The 18,776-nt window shown below is 30.9% G+C and overlaps 1 protein-coding gene across 1 annotated transcript; it reads right to left on the reverse strand.

The window, feature by feature from the left end:
* Positions 1 to 8,550: 8,550 nt before the first annotated feature.
* Positions 8,551 to 17,743, reverse strand: LOC143231483 (cell fusion protein aff-1-like). The gene is made up of 3 exons (XM_076466020.1): positions 17,624 to 17,743; positions 11,410 to 12,684; positions 8,551 to 11,160 (listed from the first exon to the last, which is right to left on the reverse strand). The coding sequence occupies exons 2-3, from the start codon at positions 12,611 to 12,613 to the stop codon at positions 10,724 to 10,726; spliced, it is 1,641 nt and encodes a 546-aa protein (XP_076322135.1). The 5' UTR covers positions 12,614 to 12,684; positions 17,624 to 17,743; the 3' UTR covers positions 8,551 to 10,723.
* Positions 17,744 to 18,776: the final 1,033 nt, after the last annotated feature.

The raw sequence follows: 18,776 nt of genomic DNA on the forward strand, positions 1-18,776 counted from the left end.
AAGAAATGAAAATTAACATTTCAAAATTGATTTTAGCTAGAAAGACTGCACTTACTGAATGTTTCAGTGATGGACTTGATGTAAAAATATTTTCACCTACTCTTGTACAACATTTATTGTTGAACTTAAACAATCCCAAATTCAACACATGATTTGGATTTATAAGTGTAACAGTGTTATTCATATCTGAAAATAAAACCCAAATGAAGATGGTGGTTTTATCAGGTGAAAATATATTTTCAACTATCATTTACAGTTTGAAAGTTAATATGTTCAAATAAGTACCATTCTAGGATTGATTTTTGATGGTGGACAGTTAAGAGTGAGCTGCTTTTACTTCAACAACTGTTGTTACAAATTTAACTAACTTGTAACTTTCAATTATTATGGTATAATGTACAGTGCATTTAAAATTAAGTCTCAATATATTATTAATTGGGTGTATGTACAATATTTTGTTTATTTATGTCCATTTACCTTACAAAAAACCTTAAGTGTACTGTTTTAATACATTATATTAGTAAAAACAAACAAATCCACTCAAATTAAAGAAATAGAAGAAATATTTATATAAAGAAAAATCATAGTTTTTAGTACTATGGATAGAATATTTAATTAGATGATTTGTATAACTTATAACATTAAAAAACAGTACCTATAACATTTTATGTTCTGATGTGTTTAAATCTTTCAAATTTAATATAAAAGGACCTTTTACTTTCATAACTAAAATAGTATTGTACTAAAACTTTTTTGGAAACAACTAATTGTGAGAAAGAAGTTTGAATGAGTCAGTTAATTTTTGAAAGTTTTTTTTAACTTGTGAGATGTAACTAGATTTTCGATACTATATTATTGCCTGCTCCTAATACCTGCATAGTAGGTAGTTTTGTAAATAGGTATGCAGATTTATTTTGTAAGTTTGATAATGTTACTTCCAGAACATCCAGTATCTCATATTTAACATTTTCTTGCTATATTATTTAATTTTTAAATTTCATTCAGTGTTTTTAATTGAAAAGAGTTGGAGCAATATTATATTTGTGTGCATAATCTTATACAGTTCAGTTTATTGAAAAACTTTCCAAACACAAACAAATTAGCACAAATTACATTTTATAAATGGATTTGAAAATTATTTGAAACTTTCACATTGCAAACACTTCAACTTATTCTGAAAAAATTTAAAATTCTAACACTATTTATCAATGAAAAACGTTGTACTGTTTGAAGCATATGCAAAAATTCTAACATAATGAAAAATTAGTATATTAAGGGCTTTATATTGTATAGTGCTTAAATGTAATAACTCATATTAACAATCATGTTTCAATATTTAAGATAATCACTACATTGTAAAACTCATTGATATAAAGTAATGAACTAAGAATCATAGATTTTTCCTTCATTGTATTATTTATTTAAAGCACAGCATTAGTAAAACTCCTGATATGTAACATAACTGAATTTGTTTTTGAACAACTTTGTTTTATTCTGTTTACTGTATAAGACTATGATATGAATAGTCATATGGTTCTTTATTGGGTTACAGAATCTTGAAAGATGATGAATTTCTGTTTTGAACATTCTCTTCATTGTATATTATCATTCACATCCATTAAATGTAGTGTTTTTGGAAATTAATTTGGTGCATTTTACTTTTGCACATAAAAGATACATTGTAATAAAATATCAATATTGACATGAGTTTCAAATGTGTGACTGTTCACACAGATCATGTTTGATTTGTCATATTGATAAAATCACACATTAAAGCCTGTTTAGGATATTCTATCAGATTGATTCTGTAGTACATTCTGAAGAACAAATGTATCCTTTATATGTAAACCACAAATAAACCACAGTATTACAAGGCATAAAGCAGTTTTCACACTTTTCTCAGTATTTTTGTTGAAAAAGTTTTCTAGTCATAATTTCAAATTCTAAACTTCGTAAATGTGTTTATACACGCTACACACACACATATATATATATATATATATATATCAACTACTATTAGTGTGTTCTCAATTTCTTTAGATTCTGAGTTGTCATCAAACTGCTTGGTCATATTTCATGAGCTTTTTATTTCATCCTTAGTAAAAGTTATGGAAAATGTGTTAAATTTATATTCTTAGGACTAGTAAATGGTTTAGTTTCAAAATTATTGTGCTATATATTGCTATGCTCAACAGTACTCTACTATACTTACTAAAGGTTTTCAAAACGTGAGTGATTTTCACCACACCAAAAAAAAAAAAAATCTTATATAAATACATCACTATTTGTTTATATGTTCATAAGTTTTGCATCTTATAAGCAAGATCAATTATGTGGGCAGAAAGTGTTTGGAAAGTTTTGCAACAAGCTGTTGAAACAAATGGTTTAACATTGACATGTAAATATATTAAGCTAGCTTATATAACAGTGTCTTACAAGGAAAGAAGTGTAAGACCTTTATTAATAAGATCTTGAAATAAGTTTAGAAATTTATAAACTTCGTTAGCAAAATCTTGCAGGTTTTATTTTTGTCAGCAGCAGACATTTTAAAAGGAAATAATGGATTTCAGGTGTTATATGAACATTCAGTATTTTGGTTTGTGTTAGATTTCAGGTGTTATATGAACATTCAGTATTTTGGTTTGTGTTATTCATTGTATGATGAAGTATAATGGATTTTTTACTTTGTTTATCTTTATGCACACACTATTATTAAAATGTACAATACCTGGATTTATTGTAAGCTTAAATTGATGAGCCAGTAATTAGTCAGGTTAACCTGTAAAACACTGTTATATCATAATAGCCAGAATTTGTAAAGCTATCTTGTGCTATTATACATAATAAATTCAAAATTGTTCCCTTTAAGTTCTAAATACCTAATACAACTTGAAACATTAGTTAAGAAAAGCAGTTAAGAAATCACAACAAAAAAATTTTAACCCCAATATTATCATTACTTCAGAAGTAGAAATGTTACTATGAGATATAAAGAAATTTAGTAAGAAACGTTAGTCTGTTATTTCTATCCATTTTCAAGAACTAGTCAGTATTTCAAATGTAAGATTAGTTGTAGCTGACCACAGAAAATAAAATGAGTATATAATTCAAATTTTAAATTACAAGAACACAGTTACTGATGCTTCATTTTCAAGTATTTTCTCAAACAGAATATAAGTTTAGATTAATTCTTATAACTTAGTTTATAACCTTGCAGTTATAGTAAATAGAGAGAAACGCTTGAGGTTCATAGCTTAGTCACAAGTTTTTGTTTGTTCACAATACCAGCTCCATTTATATATTTAAAGAGCATAATTCAGCAAATGAATTTGCAGTTATTTATAACTCAAGTATTTTTATTTGTATTTCCAGTTATTTTCATAATCTAAAGAAGTTTCTTGTGATCAAAAATAGTCTTTAAAAGTGATTTATTTTTGTGTTGATTTCAGCTTTAATGTTTTTTAAAATCTGAAATATACTTTTAAAGTTTAGAAAAAAATACTTTGACATTTATGTTTTTGGTTTCTATTAGCTATAGAATGAACAAATGATTATATTAATATAAAAAATCAAAACAAATTCTTTATTAGTGTTCACTGTAATAAAAATACCTAATATAATGTTTTTTTTATTTTTGGTTATTGTGGACAGTAACAAAGGTTTACTGTTTTTTTATATTAATTCAGTTGTATGTTCATTCTACAGCTAACTGAAACCAAATAAATAGCATTAAACTTAATTTTTTGGATATTTAGCATTTAGTGTTCCTTGTAAAACTAGTGTTGAAATAAATGGTTCTTATAAAGTATGTAATCAACCAAAGCACAACAGTTTGTGTTAAAAAAAAATGGTGCTGAAGACTTGCCTCTCATTAATAAAATTAGGAATATACTCTAGATGAATAGATATTCAGTAAAAGTACTAACAAATAAACAACCTTATAGCTTTAAAATAAGCATTAGCAGAAATGTTTTAGTTAACAGCACTATGGTTTATTATATTTAAAACTTGTTAAGTGAATTTTAGGTCTATATTACTGTTTCAGGTGTTAGTGTGTGTATTACAATATACGTGTTTGCAAAATGTGATTCTTTGCATCTTTTGAAGGTTGAAACTTGTGTTTTGATATCATAAAAAATATGAAACTTTCTTTTTTCTCTCTCTCCTGAGTCACGTTTTAACTGACTTTTCAGTTTACAAAAAATATTGGTATACATCCTACATGTCTCGTAAACAAATTTTTAGTTTAGAACAAAACTTGGAGTTTAAAGTATTTTGCCTCTATAGATATGGTTTTGTCTAAAACTTGGCTGAAAATTCTTTCTTTGAGAAATGATACTGAAAAGTTACGAGTCGTAAGATGTTAGTCTTGTGTCTGTAAATGCAAATGATAGTTGGATTGTAATTTGAAGTGAGAATTTCATAATTTATCAGAAACTGTAATACTAGTTTGTTTGCTTTTCTTTAATGCTATTCTTTGTTTGTTTGAAGTTAGAATTGTACTGCCTTTTCTAACCTGAAACTAACATATTTTTACTCCAAAGTTTTATAATAGTGTGAGAAAATTCAAATTATCAGGAAGTTTCAGTGTTTGTACAGTTCGTAAAGTAAATCGTTTATTTCATGTTTGAAGTAAGTTTGCTGTGTTATTCCACACAACTTGTTGTTTACAATCATGTTGAACCTGAATCATTAAAATACGAGTGTTGTTTACCATTATAATATTTTTTTTGTAATGTGAAAAAAATCATTGTTAACTGACTGAATGGTAGTAAAGGAAATACCATAGGTATTATATAGATGTGTATATTCGTTTTATATATATATATATAAATATATTATTATTGTATTCATTTTTATTTCACCACAAATACCTCTTATATGGTATTTTTAGAGGGTAAAAATTATTTTGCTTATATTTTTACCTTGTATTTTGTGGTTTGCCAGTAGCTGATGATTTTTCTCCAAAGATTTGTATTAATAGATAAGAAGCTGTTGATTATACTTACTAACCAGATGCATTTTTGTACTGTATTCTGAAATTTGTGATAAAGCAAATAATTTGTGACATTCTGTATAATGGCTTGAATTAATACACGTTGTTAAATTAATTTAGTTTTATAATAAGAGATCGACATAATTACTGGAATATTAATTATTATGGTAAAATTCAGTAGTTGTTGGTGAGATGTCTGGTTGAAAAACTTGTGGATACTGAATGTGAAATTTTGTTTCTAAATTCAACGCTTAAATTAACATTTAAAAAGTGAAGTGATATTCCTTTAAAAGATTTTAACTTATTACAGTGCGAATCCTCTTTGTATATAATTGCCAAATGAACCATTATAGTGAATTAGCATGTTGTTTATTGACATTTAAATTAAATTTCAATAATTCGCATATTATACAAGATTATTTAGACTTTTATAGTAATATGTTAAAGGCTCGTTTCAAGTAATGTTCAAAAACACGTACGATTCCAGCACAGTGTTGGTTTTAATCGTGTTATAAGACTAACGTGTCAGCACGAACGTTATTTTCTTATTAAATCACTATTTTGCATAACAATATAATCAATAGTATACAGAATTATTCATCACTTACGGTTGATTTTTGTTTATAGTTTATATAGGAAGTAATATGCTTTTTATTTTACAATTAACATATTTTGGCACTTGCATACTTTCTTAGCCTAGCTGTGCAATTGCTACAAGTTAAAAATTATACGTAAAATTGTGGTAACAACTTTTAATAATTTACGATGCTTAACGCTTACGGCTGTAACACGTTAAGCTTAAAAAATACGTGGCTAAAATTTCGATCCGTTTACATTGAAAATTAATATGTGAAGTAACAAAACGAGTGTCACATTAAAACGAAACAGACCCTCTCATCTTAATTCTGTTTGAAACATAAAAGTTACTATGCCTGAAAAGTTGAAAATATTAATCCATTGACAGGAAGTGAAGTGAAGTCTGAATGCGGTTCAGCGTGTCCGTAGGGTGGCAGACCGTAGAACCACAGTTCCATGGTTCACGCTTGTTGTTGCCAAATAAATCGCGCTGTAAGAATTATAAGATTGGTGGTTAAAATTCCACTTACCAACAGTTTGCGGCTGATAGTGTTGTGTAAGTGCTTTTCTCCATTCTGTCTCCTTAAAATTAGGGACGAGTAAATCTGTACGAAATTCAACTAACAATTAAAGAAAGGGGTGATCATTCTATCCTCAGAAAAATAAGCGAACAAAACCTACACTCTGTAGTTTGGGTAGAAACTGAAAATAACAAAAATACTGAATGTTGTTAAGTTTTACTTGACTTTTTTTCATATATTTAAAAACTATATTTTGTGAAAGGATAATGAGGAACATTGCTTTGTATAAATTAATTTTTGTAATCTTTGTACTAACTTATAACCTACCTTTTCAAAAGTCTTGCCATTTTTTTTATGTTTATTTTCAAAAGCAAAGCTATACAATGGGCTCTATACACTGTACCCACCATCGATATCGACCTCAAATATTTAGTGATATAAATCCTCAAGCTTACAACTGACCCGTTGAAGGGCTTTCTTATATTATGGGTAGGGATTAGCCTTGTGATAAAATTATGTATTTTAGAATTCGTAAGCCGAGTTCGAATCTGTAAGATACCACAAAATATTCACTGCTGTGGCCAATCCCTCTGGCTGGTAGTGTGCTGCTTACAGGTTACCATACGGTCAGAAACACAAAATTAAGGACGACTACAGATAGGCTTAGAATATTTGCCGTAAATAATAAAATTTATAATAATTACACTTCATTTAATCTAGCTCACTATAATAGTTGTTCATGTCATTCGTGACATAAAAAGCCCCTGTACCAGTATTGTGTCGTATCACAAGCATCATGATGTGCACTTGTATTCACTGAAAGGCCTCGATAGTATGGATGTTGCAAATGTAATATGATAGTTTTATTTTTTATTATTAAGCTCCTAAGAAGAAATGCATAATTTATATTACTAAAACTTGAAATTAAATTTTGAAATAAAGTTTATCATAATTTAATTTCAAATTTTATTGTTCTCACTGCAATAACCAAAAGCAATACAAAAAGAAAAATCTTTCATATCCATCATTTATAAGTAAAAATGTTTTGGATGATTGGTTTTAGACCATAATCCATATCTTAATATGGTAACAAAAGGTGTTGAAGGTAATTTTTTTTTTCTGTTGACTCGTTGCAAACACTTAAGTTTTAAATACATGAAACCAAGTGCCCTTTTTTAATTTTAAAAGCAATTATTGATGGCCTAAATATTGCGTAAGTAGAAAATTTAACTTGTATCTTCTTAACAGTATGAATGTCAAATAATTTCAAAAAATGATATTTTAACATTTTTACAAAATGTAAGATTTAGAAAAATCATTATGATTACATCTTTAAAATAAGTAAAAAATTGTTTCTTTGTTGTTAACAAGTGATTTTAATTAATTTGTTTAATAAAAAAAAATTAATTTTTCTATGTTTTAAAAATTAATTCCTTTTGGACGGAATGGCCAAGTGGTTAAGGCGTTTGACTCTCGGTGGCACCAAACATGCTTGCCCTTTCAGCCGTGGAGGCGTTATAATGTGAGGTTGCTAAAAGAATTGGTGGTGGGTGATAATAACTAGCTGCCTTCCCTCTAGTCTTACACTGCCAAATTAGGGACGGCTAGCGCAAAATTCAAAACAAACCAAACTCACCGTGGCAGTTTCTAGTTAATGTGCTATAAGTTACACAAATTATTTTTCAGTTAATATAGATTAGTAAAACATTGGATTTTTTTCAGTGAAGGAAGTAGAGAAATTATCCAGGGCGAAAAACTAAGGCTATTATAATTACTTTTTAAACTACCTTGTGATATATTCAATACTGCATTCGTATTTTTAAAAAGCTTCGATAATAGTACTGTTTGATTCTTGCGAAACTAACTTTTTGTGTGTAAAATGTTCCATACAAATGTTAGTTAGCAGACTGTAGCATGGCTGAAAGTGTGTAGTGTAAATGTTTGTTTGTATAGGGCAAAGTTATATTAGCCTATCTGCTGTGTCCACAGCGGGAAATCGAACTTCGGATTTTAGCGTTGTAACTTTATAGACTTAACGCTCTGTCGCCGTCGGAAACAGAGTGTAATGAGCTTCAAAATGTCGACTATGAATCACGTGGTTCTAAAGGTAAACTGGGGTTACTTTAGACCGTGGTGAACGTTTCAGTTATTGAAATACATGTTTTAATTAAAGGCCATATTATTTCTGTTATAAATACTAGTTAAAAACGGTTAAATGACCAAATGAGTAACCCAGTTTATACGTCACTAAACATGTTCCCCATTGCGCAGTGAATTTTATATTTTTTGTTTGTGCCCGCAACGTTACCCTAACTGAAAAGCAGAGGTAGGATATAAGTTGAAGTGTGATTAATATGTGGACTTGTGGTGACTCTTCATATTTAGAGCACTTAGTGACTGTAGTGAGATTAAATTACACAGAACAGTATTTTGATATAATATTAGACCAAAGTTTATTGGGTCTAATCGATAAAAGTACACAAGAAAATACTTATACAAATCAAAATATATTCTAAAAAGATATGAATAAAAACCCTAAAACCTAAGCGCTTTCGAAAGGACCACCTTATAGAGTTATAGGGTTTTTATTCATTTCTATCAAAATTTAATGTTTTTATAACATTCTTAAAAGGTAGGGTGTATCATGTTACACGATACTGAAAGTATTTTATTTCCTCAAGTTGCATATACACGACATTAAATTTGTCATTTCAAACAGTAGCGGAAAAAAAATCTATTTATCATACAAAAACAAACCTGAATGTGTAAATTTTTTACCAAAAGCAAGTATGTGCACCGTCATTATTTCTTTTACAGTTTCATAGACTGTTTATTGTTATCTATCAATAAAGAAGGAAAACATATAAAAAACACGAATATAAAAAGTAGTTTAAATATAAATAAAAACTTTATTATCGATAAATAAACAATATTATTATTAAATGATGTCGAATACCAGAATTTGTTTGTTTGTTGTTAATCGCAAAGCTAAGTGATCGGTTATTTGGTGTTGTGCTCAGCATAAGTATTGAAGTTAAAAGCTTTCAGAAATATCACTGAGTCACTACGGTGGGCGAATATCAGGAACAATCAATGATTTTCAAACTTAAACAGGCTTTATTCAAGTTTTAAGAAGGGTGACGCTGAAAGTCAATTGAATTACGAATTATTTAATTGTTTAAACATTATTTTAAAGTAAATACGTTAACACTATAAATGACAAGCAACCATATGATAAATATTATCGTTTGTTGAATTATTAGTTTCACAAAACTAGAGTTCATTATTAATTTATGCTTTCGACGCTTGTTGAGAATAATTTATTCCAACAGCAAGTTACTTAATACTTTAGAAATGTGAACTAAAAACAACAACAACGGGTTGAGAGATTTTGTATGTTAAATTATTACATTTAGCCATGGAAATAATACAGTATGCCAATTAATCTGTATACCTTAGCAACAAATTAATTTTATTTTAAAATAAACATCTCTTCTCAATCATATAATTTTCCACTTAAAGAATTTTGGCAAAAAGGTATGAGATGGACAGTTTTACTAATTTTCAAGTTTAGCTTTTTTTTTTTTCACTCGGCAAGTTAAAGGTACAGAATCTTTGTTTGGTGGACGACCCTCAGTAGCACAACGGTGTATCTACGGACTTACAACGCTAGAAACCGCTGTGGTCAGAGAGCACAGATAGCCTCTTGTACGGCTTTGTGTTTAATTTCAAATAAACTTAAACGCTTTCGTGGAAAATATATTTAATTTGGTTACCTAAACAAATACCTTTGAGTGTGTTTTTCTTATAGCAAAGCCACATCGGGCTCTCTGCTGAGCCCACGGAGGGGAATCGAAACCCTGATTTTAGCGTTGTAAATCCGTGGACATACCGCTGTACTAGCGGGGGGGGCGCAAATAACTTTGATAAACCAGTAAATAAATAAACATATTATTTACTTTTCATTTCATCTAGTGACGTGAAAAAAAGCACAATGGGATTTTGGAAAATCTTTTCTGTTGCTTTCACAACAGAAAATTTGAAAACTCGTTTGAATTTAGCTAAAGGACAACAGGAAGATCATAGTTAATTTTCATCATAACTTCGTTACTTTTTTCTAATGAAAGCAAAAAGAGTACAATAAAACATTTTAAACATCAATCACTAACCTATTGCAAGCTCCAATTATTGAAAAAATATTAAACTTTTTCTTTTTAAGCTATAAAAAGGCATAGCTGATAAAATATTCTTAATTAATATTAATCTACACAGTGTCATCGTTTGAGTTTGGGAGTAACTGGTAGTGAATTAATTTAAAAACTAAGTCAATTCTATTATTTATAAACAATTTGTGAAACATGGTTTCTCAAGATGGCTGTTAGGGATGATGAAATTGTAATTAAAATAACGGTCAGTTGTAAACTCCTTGTTAACCTGAATATGACCTAAGAAGACCGGAACGTTGTTTTGTATTTTATTTCAGCAGTAAGTCTTCGGATTTACATCGCTAAAATCAGGGGTTCGATTCCCCTCGGTGGACTCATCATATATCTCGATATGGCTTTTCTATAAGAAAAACACACGCACACTTTATTTTAATTAAAGTTTTAATATGCATAACGTACGTAACTTAAGCTCTACCAATTGTCCTACTTTTCAACGATGTGATGCAAATATATATCTTTGTTATGATTACAATAGCAACAAATGCAATTACAACTTGCAGCACCATAGCAGCCATTCCTGTCCAGCCTTTAAACCAGTTCAATGGGTTTAACAATTGTCTAAAATATCCGAAACCCCTATATTTCCAAGGATCTTTTTCCAAGACATCGACGTTTTCATACGTACCATCTTCTCTTATTACGCCCTCTAGTGGTTCTACCTTACATGATATATTTTTGCAGATAGTTTGCTCAGTAAACAATGCTCTGAGACAAAGTGTGACGTGTTTAGCACAAACCCCAACTGGTTTGTAAACAATTGTATTTATTGGTTTTTCAGATTTAATAATAATTGAAAACTCTATCTGTTTATTCTCATGCTTCACCCAGCCAATTGCAGTACCTATAGAGGAAAAGATACTGGTTTGATTTGAAGTAAAATTGGCAATTAAAATAGAATACTCGTTGAATCACACTAATTTTGTTTTACTAAATAAAACAAAACTTTGCTAACTATCAAATAATAGTTACTGAAATAAAAAGTAGTTTAAAAGAAATAAGTAATTTCAATAAATTTAAAACAATATATTTACATTTCTCTTATTATCAAATATATTTAATGTACATATTATAGAGTGAAAAGATTCATTACCTGATATTTCTATCAAACTGACGTTGAGAAATTCATTTGAATACTTATCTAGAAGGATAATAGCATCAAAATCTTTCAAACTGGATGCCTGATGTTTAAACATAACGTCTACTGGTTCTTTGAAATGAATGGTAAAGTCAGTGCGGTATATGCTTCGCAGTACTTCTTCTACTCGTCTTTTATTTTTGTTGAAAGTCACAGTTTTTACCTCATTTCTATAAAGTTCTTCTACTTTAGCTGAAAGGTTTTTAAAATCGCCTGTCAAGTACGAATGTGAAATTTTATGATTATCATTTAAACAATTAATTGTTTTCACGTGAAGTTTGGATAGCAACGTACTTTTGTACGGAGGATAGGTTTTACCATTTATATGTTTCAACCATCCTATCCTCGTCATATCGTAAGTGCCAGGCTCGTTAAGTCGTACATGAAGGGGTTGGAAAACGTGTCCTGATGGATCAACAAAGTACATACCTGCGGTCAAATGAGGTTTCTGCATGGTACTTGTGAGTTCTACCTGAAATGTGCCTTCGGAGGTAAATCGGCCTTCAGAGCTGTATGTATCAAGAAGAACTTCTGGACCAATTCTTTCTCCATTTTCATTAATTTCAAATTTCCTAATGCGTATTTTAGTTCTATGTACACCAAGTTGCACTGCAGTATATCGAATTTTTTTATTTGGAATTATCCAGACTTTGCAACAAAGCTCTCCTTCTGTGAAAAATAAACATCCTTGTCCAGAGACTATTTTGTAAAACTGATAACAAACAACTGAGCTGTCTCTGTTAGAACAGTTTACATTAGCAAAACTAGGGTTACACCTATCTATACCCAAATGACAGTCACAGATACAAGAAAATTTAAAATGTATCTCACTGAATTCGTATAAGTTTTGTACAGGGTATTCGTTCAATACTTCCTCTAAACGAATAACATAAAATATTCTCTTTTTACTTTCTGTACCAAGTAAATTAATGTGTTTTGTAGATTTATTGAGAGTCATACTGAAACACAGAGTTTGTCCTAAAGTGAGGGGTATCCTAGCAACCGTACCCTGTAACCTCAGTCCCCCATTGTCTTTTTCTTCGAAGGCTACTTGAGTTAAAAGTGGGAACGTGACGTCACAGTGAACTTTTTCTGTGTCACATTCTACAAATACTTGGATGATAACAAAGATGGCGAGTTTGATTCTTTTTGACACCATTTTTAGCTGTTTCGAAGAACAAAACTTTCATTAACCCGCGTAAGGGACTGTAGTGTTCTTTCAGAACCGACCTGGATAGATGAATAAATATGTTAGTATTATGTTTCCAAATATATTGAAAAAAAATAACACGTATATTTTACAAAAAATTAAAGAAAAACGAATTGTGTACAACAGACCATTATATTTTGTCACTGAATATATCGTAGTGGTTAAAGGAATAAGATCGTCTTTCTAAAATTTAAAGGACTTGATATAGTATGGACATTAGAGTGCTGAACTCGCAATTGCAGGTCGCAGGATCAAAACTCGCACTGGACATGCTCACGCTTTTAATCATATACGGTTATCATGCGATAGTAAATCCAACAATTCATTGATAAAGAGTAGCCAAAGAGTTGACAATGAATGATATTAACTGACTACTTTCCTTTTAGTGTATCATGCCATGATTAAGAACAACTAGAGCAGATAGCCCTCGAGCAGTTTTATGCAAGATTAAACAAACTAAAAACGTAAAAAGATAATTTAGCGAATCACTTTTTTCATCTGAAGCGAAATAATTATATAAAATTAATTCAACAGAACAATAATATAAATAAAATTTTTGTAACGTACTTTAGGCAATAATAAGTATGGTCAAAGATTGTCACTTATCTTTGGTGAACTAAAAATTGCCTGTTATAGAATTTATACTGTGTATTGAGACATATTTTTCATATCATTTGATGTCATAATACACAATATAAATTCTATAACAGGCAATTGTAACTTTACGAATAGTAAATCCATCAGATAACAGCATTATTTTATAAAGTAGGGGTGCAAAGCTCAAGGATTTCTAATATTTGTTTCAAATGTTATAATCTTATCAAAAATTTTCTACTAGTTCGTCTTGAATCTGTTCAGACCCGGCATGGCCAAGCGTGTTAAGGCGTGCGACTCCTATTCTGAGGGTCGCGGGTTCGCATTCCCGTCGCGCCATACATGCTTGCTCTTTCAACCGTGGGAGCATTATAATGTGACGGTCAATCCCACTATTCATTGGTAAAAGAGTAGCCCGAGAGTTGGCGGTGGGTGGTGATGACTAGCTGCCTTTCCTCTAGTCTTACACTGCCAAATTACGGACGGCTAACACAGAGAGCCCTCAAGCAACTTTGTGCGAAATTCAAAAACAAACAAATCTTGAATCTGTTTCACGTTAATAGAAAATTCGTTTAATTCCTGCCAAATATCGTTCTTTTGTCACATCTAATAAAGTATGCACTGCCAGACTCGTAACACATGTTTCATAAAATTCATTAAAATTAATAAACGGTCTAGAAAAATGGATTTATAAAAGTAGTAAATTGCATCTTGCGAAACATTTTTGAAGGCATTCTTGATCATCGTTGGCTACTAAACCAGGGATCAGAATAGTAAATACAAAGCTCAGTGTGAATCCTGCTTATTTTCTACCAGTGTTCTGGATCCTTATCATCAAATAAATATGGACAACCGTTGTATACCAAAATTACTCAGAGAATGAAACGAGGATTTACTGGTCAAGTCACCGATCTATGAATTTATTCGCTATCCGAGTATCAAAATGAACATTGTGAAGACGTTGTTTTTGGGCTCTAGAATAGTTATATAAGCTGTATATGGATAAGTGGTATACTTTGAACATGGCAATCTCACGACTAAGTCTTTTCCAGTGAAAACTACGCATCAGCGCTACTCTGTTAAAATAAAACATGACTAGACGTGGCAATATGGACTGTCAGATATAAAATATTTTTAAGTGTACGTATTATTGATTTATTTATTTTGTGAGTGATTATTTAGTACATAACAAAAGAGTTAAAATCAATTATGTTTAAAGCGATAATTATGAAAAGTTTGGCAACGCAACTCGGTAAGAATCGTACATTGTGCTTATGATTCACTGATGTTGAGGCGATCTATCGTAGCGGTCATTTATTGTTGTAGAGGATATAGAGATTTCTAGAAGGCTTAAGTGATAGACGTATAAATAGTGGCAAGCTCGCGAAGAAACGAGCAAAACTGAGTAAAGTAAAATCATGGGAAGAAGAAATTCAAACACAGAGTTATTCGTCATGAGAGTGAAAGATCCAATGGTTTATTTGTTAGAGCAAGAGTAAGAAGTTCGTAAGAGACAAGAAGAATAATTTTTTTCGTCAAAACTGGTTCTAAAGTAATTGAACTAGTCTGAGTGAACTTTGACAAAAGGCAAACAAATATTGGAAATACGAAGAGCAGACGATTATTGGAAGTAATTCAACGACAGCGTAAGTGAACTTTACATGGATAGTCTGGTGATAGATATAGAGAAAAATAGTTTGGCTTGTCAACTGAAACTCTCTAGCAATTACAAAGGCTTAAGTCAACTTTATAGTATATAAGACATCACTACAACCTACATAGTGTAAGGAATATTTGTACATACGTTTAACTTGCTCTAAATACATATATTATTTTGAAAACAAGTGGAGTGCGTGCTTTTCGTTTTTGTTTTAGTTTATCGCCAGCATATCACAGACACCTACTGTAAAAGACTCCTTAGCCAAACACAACCATATATTTATATTATTATACGCATTTCTACTAACAATATGTTCTTGACATTCACAATTGACTGTAACGACGTGGTGAGTGTGTGCGTGCGTTTTCTTATAGCAAAGCTACAACAGGCTATCTACTGAGTACCAAGGGAAATCGAATCCCCTGATTTTAGCGTTGTAAATCCATAGACGTACCGCTGCAACAGCGGGGAACACAACGTGGTGAAGTCATGTTAATAGAGCGCACTTAACACTTTCTATTTAATTATATTTTCTATTTTCTGTCCTGATTTTTAGAGAAAACTTCTGATCACTAGATTTTATTATTATTCTTCATTTGAGTAGTTAAACATTTGAATTTTATTTTAGCTTTGTCTTTGAGTCAACATGAAGCGTCTTATGATGTTACTCGATATTAAATTTGCGACCAAACACTTTTTTAGAATCAATATCACGCTTGCCTCGCTCATACGTTAACCTCATACAAACTATGTCAATCCTTTTGAAAGAGTCAGTGGTTAACATGCTCGTTATAAAGGTGAGGGTCATGATTTGGGACCCGATGCCAAAGAAACATCTTCTTTCATACTTAGGGCTATGTTTATATTATAACCTAATTCAACTCTTCAATTATAGTACCCAAAAGTTGACGGTTATTTTTAGATCTTCAATCTAGCATGCCAATTTAAAATTAAGGGCATATTTAACAGATAGTTCTTTTCTAGTTTTCGAATATCCGAAAAGAAATGAAATATTTCTAAAGTTTGTATTGTTACTTGAGCAGTTTATTTGTAGTCCTCACTAATGAAAATATATAATACTCGTCAGACATTTTTATTTCATTTTCCTCTGCAATGAGAGTTCTTCTTTAAAGAAGAAAGAAAGAGTCTATCTAATATTTTGCATATTGTGATCTAAGTATCAACTACAAGAAAACGAATCTAACATTCGTGTTGTTACATTTTATAGTCTTATCTTACGACCCTTTGTTAAAATGTTTCTAAAAGCGGAATAGATTATTCATTCTTGAAAGATCAAGACACTACATTAATATATTTACATTATTACAGTCCTTCCATGGTGTAGTAGTTAGGATACTCGATTTTCCATTTGCGAGACGCAAGTTCAAATCTGAGGACCCCAAGCATGTTCACCCTTTACATTGTGAGGCGTTACAATGTAACAATCATTATTCGTTGGTGAAAGAATAGCTCAAAAAGTTGGCTTGTCTTTCCTTTTAATGTTTTACTGCTTAATTAAGGACGGCTAACGCAGATAGCCCTCGTGTAGTTTTCCGCAAAATTCAAAACAAAACAAACCTGAATTCTTGTGGTTTAATTTTGTGAAAATTAGAGGTTCAACTCGATTAAAAAAACACAATGAAAAATTGCATATTTAGGTTGCATTGCCACCAATGACATATTTTAATAGCCAAGTGTACATGCATAAAAAAGACAATTGTATAATTTTGCATTCATCATTTCGAAGCTGTTTAACAAGTCCGTTAAACACGTCACTATGATGTAATAGTTGCATGGTGGCACGTGCTGATCATGCGATTGATCTCTAAATTTCGGACCTAGTTACCCTGGTTCGAATTTGTGTATACTGTAAAATAGTCTACGCAATTTAATGATCTCTGAGTGCGTTATAAGACTGAAGTTAATCTTTAACGTGAATGATGGATGATAGGCTGCTTGACTGCTTTCTTTCCTCCTGATAGGGCCTGGCATGGCCTAGCGCGTTAAGGCGTGCGCGTAATCTGAGGGTCGCGAGTTCGCGCCCGAGTCGCGCCAAACATGCTCGCCCTCCCAGCCGTGGGGGCGTATAATGTTTCGGTCAATCCCACTATTCGTTGGTAAAAGAGTAGCCCAAGAGTTGTCGGTGGGTGGTGATGACTAGCTGCCTTCCCTCTAGTCTTACACTGCAAAATTAGGGACGGCTAACACAGATAGCCCTCGAGTAGCTTTGTGCGAAATTCAAAACAAACAAACAAACAATCCTTCTGATAAGTAGTTAAAAATTAGGAACGGCAGCTAGTAATCTTAATGACTTTGTCATAAATATAAATACTGTTTTCTACATGACGAGAAAAGTAAAGATCTCCATTAATTGAGGGAAGTAATTTTGAACATGTGCTACGTTTTGCAGATCTGAAAGCTAGTTTTTGTTTACGGATTTAAAAAAAAGTGACATCTGAAACAACCAAGTTTAATAAAAAGAAAATTATATAAGGATGACGTTCATAAGCCTCATTCCTACCATAAATTGGCAACGTATTGTTGTTTATTGCAGCTTAAGCATAGCGAATACATTTAAGAAAATTTTGCGACTGTATTCATTAAAACATCTTTCTTATACCAAACATGATCATATTTCTTTAAAGTCTGAGCTAAAATTATAATATTTATTTAAAAATATTAATAAAAAAACCTCTTTGCCAAACCTTTATACGTCGTTGATTCTTCTTCAGTGAGTCAAGTTCAACCATGAACAGTTTCTTTGAATACCTATCTTAGAGCAAACGAAAGTTACAGCTTTCATTTTCTCATGTACAAATATTGTTCGTTTAGACAATAATAATATATGAATCAGTGCATGGGAAGATAAAAAATACACAGATAATTACGTAAGGGTTAATGGTAAATACATATGACGCATTGTTTCTTTATATACAACGACCAAAACAAACAATACTGATACAGAGTTCTTCTTAGGTGCGAATAAATAATTCGTATCTAAAAGTACACATAGTGGATAGGTCGCTGTTCCTTTTATATATTTAGTCCCTCTCTCGGTGACACATCGATAATTTTGTGGATTTACAACGCTAATATCCAGGGTTCGATTCCCCGCGATGGATAGAACAAATCGTTTAACGTTGCTTTGCTTAAAAAAAAAGCTACCTGAGCTTATGAATACAACTGTTCTTAATCATACGTAGAGTATGACTGAAGTAATATCTTTTTTAACGCTGTCTTCCAAACTCAGAGAGAATTCGAACATAATGCATTCAAAACGTTAAATTAACAAGAATGACTTCAAAAGATCCTGAAAAATGTCGTGTTGGACTATAGTATAAAAGTTAAGCATTCATGTAGATCATTTTATTTAGTCCGTTATTTTTTCATCGAATGGCTTGGTGGCAAGTGTGAATGCTTATAACGCTAAAAATCGGGTTTCGATTCATGCGGTAAGCAGAGCATATATAGCCTGAACAAGAAATGTGTTTGCCTCGTTCTTTGTATTCGATACTTTAATTATAATTTTACCGTAATAATGGCGCGAAAAGTTCCAAGGTGACTTCAGAGATGTAACGTAGAGGTGTTATACACTCCAGGTGATATATTTTGACAAAGTATTTAGTGATATTTATATTTTAGATTATGGTACATTTATTTAAGAATGAAATACCAAATATACTATATACTTAGCAAATTTTTAAGATAAATATATTTTTATAACTAAAACCTAAGACGAACCCTTTAATTGTACATGATATTTTAGCTTGTGGTTGGACATTGGACAAAGCCATTGCGAACGAAGACACAGTCCAGATCGACCACATTCTTAGATTGTTATAGATCATATACTTTTTA

Source organism: Tachypleus tridentatus, chromosome 11, assembly GCF_004210375.1.
Source record: "Tachypleus tridentatus isolate NWPU-2018 chromosome 11, ASM421037v1, whole genome shotgun sequence".
NCBI classification, from domain to species: domain Eukaryota; kingdom Metazoa; phylum Arthropoda; class Merostomata; order Xiphosura; family Limulidae; genus Tachypleus; species Tachypleus tridentatus.